Source organism: Mus caroli, chromosome X, assembly GCF_900094665.2.
Source record: "Mus caroli chromosome X, CAROLI_EIJ_v1.1, whole genome shotgun sequence".
NCBI classification, from domain to species: Eukaryota; Metazoa; Chordata; class Mammalia; order Rodentia; family Muridae; genus Mus; species Mus caroli.
This window is the reverse complement of record NC_034589.1, coordinates 274,066-281,138: the sequence shown is the minus strand read 5'-3', so window position 1 is coordinate 281,138 and position 7,073 is coordinate 274,066. Positions and strand designations below refer to the sequence as shown.

Here is a 7,073-nt window from a genome sequence, read left to right as displayed (position 1 = left end):
AGTGGCCACTGTATTAAGTCATTCCATTTGTGGCTGTTACATAAAAGAACAAACACACATTGAATCACTGGGTTATAGAAAATGCATAAGTTCTACTTAAATACATACTGCCAAACAGTTTTTCAAGTTGAGGTACCAGCTTACATCCTCAAAAGTTCTTTATAGCCTCTTTCACTCTTGAGGATGGAAGATTTTTTGTTTTCCAATTTGTAGCAAAAGTTTGGAGCAGAATTTTATTTATAAGTCCACTGAACGTCGTATCTTGTGAATTACCTATTGAAATTATTGTGGTAATGTTTAATTGCATTCTTCTTGATTTGTTGTTTATGGTGTGTGCTTAGTCAATGGTTTCCTTAATTATTAATGATTTTGTGTCCTATATAATGTTTCAGATATAAGCTTTATATTGTGGAATTGATTTTTCGTGTATGACTCTTGTTAGATAACACATTTATGTCTATGGCTTCATGACCAATTAGTCCAGCCCTGATTACATTCATTTTTGCCTGCCGTTCCATCCTAGGCATTGCTCTGCTGGTTTTGCTGTGGGTTGATCCCTTAGGTGTTACTTGTTTGTGAATTCTTTATTCTTTGTTGCTCAATCTGTTTTTGTGTGAATAAAGATATCCATATCTTTATTCCTATAAAAATAAACTATTTGTATACACAAATAAGAGTAAAAGTCACTCAAATTTCTTATTCTGAATGACTTCGCCTGATATTGAATTTCTGTTAAAAATGTATATTTTATAATCAGTTCCCCAATTTCCACTGATAAATAATCCCTTGCCATTTTCATTGTGTGTCATTCCGTTGTGCTTTGTATATAATTCTGGTGAGAATTTTGCTTTGAATTATATAATATCATTTTACTTATTATCAGCTAATTAAACTGTGGATGATGGGCAGCTCCATATTGAGTTGTTTAACTGAATTGTGGGGGGTCTGGAAAATTTTGGCAGCATAGAGTACTCCACATTAACAAAAAATTCAATATCAAATGCATAATGAGTGTGATAGGGGTTTGGGACAGAGTTCACCTGCCTCAAACTGCATTTTGGACTTGGTTCAAAACACAGCAGGTATGTACTTTTGCATCACATAGTGGTCTTACTGGTACCTGGAACACATCAGCTCAGATTGGTGCTCATTATGGATTACAATACTCTAATGACACAAAGATTTTTTTTTTGCTCTTACAGAATCATTACAGTTTAATTATTTAAAAGGTTAAACGTTTAATATTTTTATAATTATGTCTCAGTGTATCTAATATTAGCTTCTCTTTAGATTATTTAGTTAGAATGTTTGATTTTTTAAATTACCTTTGAGTTTCATAAAATGTACTTGGCTTATTTAGTTTAGAATGTTTGATTTTTAAAATTACCTTTTGAGTTCTGGCTTGAGTTTCATAAGATGTACTTAGAACTTCATAAAATATACTTGTATGATTTAGTTATGACGTTTGAATTTTAAAATTATCTTTTGAGTTTCTGACTTGAAATTCATAAAATGTACTTGGAATTTGCTTAGAATTGCAACAGAATTTCTAATAATTTCTCAAATAGCTCTAAACCTACTCCAAACATTTTCAATTATCACAAATTTATGCTTCATTTTTATATAAAGCAGCATTCTAGTCATTGACAATTAGAAAGTATTGATAAACTCTGAAAATATTTGAAGATGTTCTATGTTCCGAAATATCAAATATTCAGTGAAGATTTGATTCTTTATGCAAAAATAAATAGGGCTATCCATCCTGTTAGTATGAAAGTTTACAATCATCATTAGTAAGTGACATGATTTTATGTAACTAGAGAACTATTTAAAAATAAATTTATGATTTATTATTAGCGGGAACCATGAACAGAAAAAGTTTGCAGAAGCTCTGTTCTAACCCACAGTTAGCCATGCTGCACCTTGGATTAATGGCAGTTTGCTTTAATCTCTTTCAAGAATGATACAGTGATTTCTGTTCAAGAATCTTGTGAGATTTTATTATTTTGTACTTGATACTTAGTAGTGGTACAGGAAATGGCATTTTAATTTTTTCTTTATGTTATTTCTGATCTTAGTATAGAGAAATATAATTCAGTTTTATAATATTGATTTTATAGGTCATGACTATATTAAATTAATTTATTCTAATATTTGATATGTGCAGGCTTTACATTTTATACAAATACTTTCTCTTTTAAAGTTGGATAATCTTGTTCCAAAAAGACCTGATAAATGTATGTTGTAGGCAGTATTCTACTGCTGTGAAGAGACACCATGACCACGAGAATTCTTTTAAAGGAAAGCATTTATTTGGGGCTTGTGTATAATTTCAGAGATTTAGTCCATTGTTAGAATGGTGGCAAGCATGCAGGCAGATGTACTGATGCAGAAGTAGCTAAGAGTTCTACATCTGAATCCACAGGCAGCAAGAAGAAAGAGACGCTAGGCCTCACTAAAAGCCCACCCACTGTCAGAGACACACTTCTTCTAAAAAGGATCAGGCAACAAGCCCACAGGCAGCACCTGCACGTGCATGTGTGTGAGTGTGTGTGTGTGTGTGTGCAGACACACACACACACACACACACACACTTCCACATATATGGACTATCATTGTCTGCTATTTTAAAATCTGTACTAAATGATTCCAGGTCCCAACCGGTCCTATTTTGATTTACTATTTTAATGTTTCACTTGACACTATATTTCCCTCGTTTTTCAGATGCAGTATTTTTCTTTCATGTATTAGGTACTTTCTGCTCCATTCTGGTTTTGTCCATTATATTCAGTTGTCCAGATCAGAAGGTTTGAGTATGCATTTCCTTCCCCATTTCATTCTAGTGTGTACCCAGTTTCAATTTCATTGCATTCTGCTCTCTGTTTCAAATCCATTTGCCATTCCACCTTATTAGACACACTAAACACCATTCTATTCTATTTTTGTGTCCAAGTCCAGTTGCTAATCCATTCTTTTAAGTGTCCCATTTGTTTCTGCTAAAATTATAAATGAGCATAGACTTATACCAAGAATTTCTTCCTCAGGATTTATTCACAATAAAGACATATTTGAGTATATGAGCAACTTTTAGTGAGTGTGGTGATGTATATCTCACACTGATATGAAAAAATAGAGAGAGCATACATATTGGTCAGTACAAAAATTTTGAAAACATGTTTCCTCCCTAAATACTTCATTGTTGGACAGAGTCTCATGCAGCCCAGGGTGCTCTTCAAAGTGAAAGCCTCCTCTCACCCTTCCCTAGTACAACAATCACCAGGGTGAGACACCACACCCAGATCTTTGTCATCATATATTCATTGACATGGAAAATGTATTTTCTGGAAAGCCCCCAAAGAATTTACAAACAATACTTATGCATGAATAATTCTATTTTCATAAAACTAAGAAATATGTATAAATGGCCAGTCTACAAAGATATAATTGATGTTTCCCAGTATTAGATTGTAGGCATGAGAAAATTTTGGTGCTGGTTTTGGTATATTTATTTTTCTGTTTCGGGTTACGAAAAACAACAGTCCTGGTGTAGTAATTTAAAATGTGTATAAATATTAAACTTTAAAATCCATGTGGAGAAAAAAAAAACTAGAAGAGGATTTCAAGTCAGTTAATTCATCAGAATCTTAGACGGTCTGACCTGTACCTTGGTGCAAGACAAAGAAAAGCATCTTACAGGAAAATTGTAAAACTCGGCCCGGTGTTTGGGACCTGATATTCCTTGCCGAACATTTTAAATCCAAGACAATGTACTTCACCATTGCCTTTGAAATCCTTTATCTCTCAGCAAACTTAAACTCTACCAGACTCTTTACCTGGGTCACCTGGTTACTTAAAGGGGAGCAGTAAGGTCATACATGGCTTAGGAGATGGAACTTACTGGTTGGCATGTGGTAAGTCTCTAAAGTGATTCCCGGACCAATCACAAAACGTCAAAACTCAGTTAGGATGTTGCAGGTAATTCCTGTAGATGTTCCGACTTAGGTCAGGGTGGAAGGATTGTGAAATTCAGACTATTGACCTTGGGAAGTGATGGGGGTGGGTGCAGGTGCGGTGGGAATGGCAGAACACACCAGAAACCACTAGAAGTTTTCCTGGCCTCCTCTGGCCCAGCAGGACGCATTGCCAGGTGGAGGGAGGTCCAGCTGGAAAACTCTAGGAAGTTGGCGAGAGTAGCAACAGATTACTCAGAGCTGACCAATCAGAGGCCAGAATTTGGCCAATCCCAGCCACTCTCCCATTTTATCAGGCCAGTCCTATGCGCTCCTCCATTGTGTGTAGTCCCTACCCAGCATCCTCGCTGGCTCTCGGGAAGCCATTTGAGCGTGCAAAGCTGAGCGAAGCGTTTCTCCGGACGCTGTTGGACCGACATGGCCAGCTCTTCGTCTCCAGAGAGGGAGCTGGAGACCCTCAGAGACACTGACGAGTCCGAAGGTGAAGCCCCGGGGTCTTCGGGGCCCAGAGGCCGAGGTGCAGGCAGCGCGCTGCATCTCCGGAGCCTCGAAGCCGAAATGGCAGCGGCCTGTGTCACCTCCATGGCTGGTGAGGACCTGGGGACATTTTCTGAGCCTGAGAGTCAGCATGGCAACCCTGAGGGTGGCGGTGGCCCAGACCTAGAACTTGGACGTGCTAGGCCCATGATGAGAAGCCAGAGTGAGTTTGGCCTGGCCCTGAAAGATGGCGGGAAAGCTGACCAAGGCGACCAAGGCAGGAAAGGCGGGAAAGGCAGCAGCGGCTCCCCGCCTCACACCAAGAGCAGTAGAAAGAGGAAGCAGCCCAACCCCAACCGGAGCCTAACGGCCCAACGTGCAGCCGGGCCTCTGCTTCCCAGAGCTGGAGCATCTCCTGCTACGCCCCAGCCAAAGTCTTCTCTGAGCCCTAGGCCTGACCGCAGCCACCATTTTGATCTTCCAGTGGGGAACCTAGAAGCCCCGGGGCCTACCCTCAGGAGCTCCACCGCACGGGGCTCGGGGTCTACTCCAGTCCCCAAGGCCCTCCGCTGTGCCGAGTCCAGCCATGCCGGGAGTGACCAGTCCAGCTCTGCTGGCCGAGAACTGCGTCAACAGGCCAGTCCACAGGCTCCCGATGATGGTGGTGGTGGTGGTGGTCCGGACCCCAGAGGCAGTGGGACCCCCGAAGGCTGGGTCCTCCGTTCCCGAGTTGTACCTTTCGGTCGTAGGAGCAGTGCATCGGAGGTCAGCCCCGAAGCCCAGAGCACAGGCTGGAATTTACGTCCTCGTCCTCGGAGCAGTGCATCAGCGGTCAGCCCCGAAGCTCGCCCGGAAGCCCAGAGCGCAGGCAGGAATTTACGTCCTCGTCCTCGGAGCAGTGCATCAGTGGTCAGCCCCGAATCTCGCTCAGAAGCCCAGAGCGCAGGCTGGAATTTACGTCCTCGTCCTCGGAGCAGTGCATCAGTGGTCAGCCCCGAAGCTCGCTCAGAAACCCAGAGTGCAGGCTGGAATTTACGTCCTCGGGCCACTCCACGAGTTCCTGTTGCTCCCAGCAGTACCACGAGGTCCAGTTCTGATAGAGGCAGCAGCCGTGCCACACGGAGCCGAAGCCGAAGCCGCAGCTGCAGTACACCCAGGCTCGGCTCTGACCATCGACAGAGCCATAAAATAAAGATGAGGCTGAAGCTGGAAGTGGAACCAGAGCCGGAATCAGAGGCAGAGCAAGAAGAGCAAGAGCTGGAGCCAGAACCTGGCCCTAGCAGCCCACCACAAGCGAGCCGTTCCTCCTCTAGGCTTACAGTCCCAGGGAGATCCTCCCTAGCAGCCGAAGACTCTCCTCCAAGGCGCCCAGTTCGTATGCGAGCCTCTTCCCCTTCTCCTCCTGGTAGGCTCTATCCTTTGCCCAAGCAGTATTTTGAAGGTTCCCGTTCTCCCTCCTCATCTTCCAGTGAGTCCCCCAGTGTTTCAAGTTCCCATTCTCCCCTCAATAAGTCACCAGATCCAAGCTCCTCACCTCCATTAAGCTCTCTCTCTGGTCCTAATCCCTTTTTGCTGGCCTTGATAGCTGACCTGAATAACCTTGATTCTTCCTCTCCCAGAGTGCCAGGGGAAGAAATAGAGGCAGCCCCTCACACTCATGAAGAGGAAGATAAGAAGTATAGGGGATGACCCGTACTCCCATACTTTGCCCTTGCTGTAATTCATTGTGAGGGTTCTCCCAGATGCAGAAAAGGAATTGGCACTTATCCCCTGTTGGTTGTATGATCTGTGAGGTTTCTAGGGGTTCTACCTATTCACCAGTAGTCTGGGAAGTTTTGAAGTTACCTGTTTCCCTCACCCCAAGTATCTAGCACTTATAAGGACTTTGGTTCCATTCAGTACCCCCTTTTATCTTTCAAACAGCCTGCATTGTTTGTTGTTGGGTTTGGGTGGGGTTTTTATTCCAAGTTGCTCTTCTGTAATTAAGTATTTTAATAAAGTAAGTTTTATTTTAAAATTTTAATCTCTTTATTGTGGTACAATTACTTTTAGGATTTTGTTTGGAGAATTAAGAAGTACCAGTATCATGCTAGCTGACTTTTTGCAAGGAATGAGGGGAAAATATCCCACTGTCTGAGATGGAGCTCTGCCCAACAAGTTACTACTTAAGACCACCTGTATAGCTTCTTAGCCATAGGTGATTTGTAAACTTAGATAAAAACCTATGAAGAGTCAGAAAAGGGGGAGGGTAGCATGATCTCAAATGGGAAGGGAAAAAATGGAAAGTGGGGAGGCCGGGAAGAAGACGGAGGGGGAGGAGGGGAGGAAAGGATAGCTAAGGTCCAGTGCCTGAAGATAGGGGATTTCATTTCTATAGTAAAACGGTATTTATATGTTGGAAGTGGGTAGGGAGAGGAGGAAAAAGGTGAGTGGGCTTTGGGAGCTCTGGGATGAGGCTCAGTCATAGGACTAAGGTACTGCTAGTCATCAAGTATGTGAGCATGTGTTGATTAAAACTACCATTATGAAAAATCTTGGTACGTATGAGAGGCAGACATTTGGAGAGAAATGCATGAATAGTGTTTTCTTAATCATTGAAATTGTGTGGTATTTGGTGGTTTACGG

General features: G+C 42.3%; 1 protein-coding gene across 2 annotated transcripts; it reads left to right on the top strand.

Moving 5' to 3' along the window:
* Window positions 1–4,290: 4,290 nt before the first annotated feature.
* Ezhip (EZH inhibitory protein) lies at window positions 4,291–6,470 on the top strand. 2 transcript variants are annotated; one of them, XM_021154026.1, is made up of 2 exons: window positions 4,291–4,560; window positions 4,933–6,470. In XM_021154026.1, exons 1-2 carry the CDS (start codon window positions 4,389–4,391, stop codon window positions 6,135–6,137), a joined length of 1,377 nt encoding a protein of 458 aa, XP_021009685.1. In that variant the 5' UTR covers window positions 4,291–4,388; the 3' UTR covers window positions 6,138–6,470. The 2 variants fall into 2 exon arrangements, with proteins under 2 accessions (XP_021009685.1, XP_021009684.1); XM_021154025.1 differs by having other exon boundaries at window positions 4,297–6,465.
* The last annotated feature ends 603 nt before the right edge of the window (window positions 6,471–7,073 follow it).

Excerpts from the sequence above, each read along its gene's own strand:
- Ezhip (XM_021154025.1), top strand. The coding sequence starts at position 4,389 with ATGGCCAGCTCTTCGTCTCCAGAGAGGGAGCTGGAGACCCTCAGAGAC.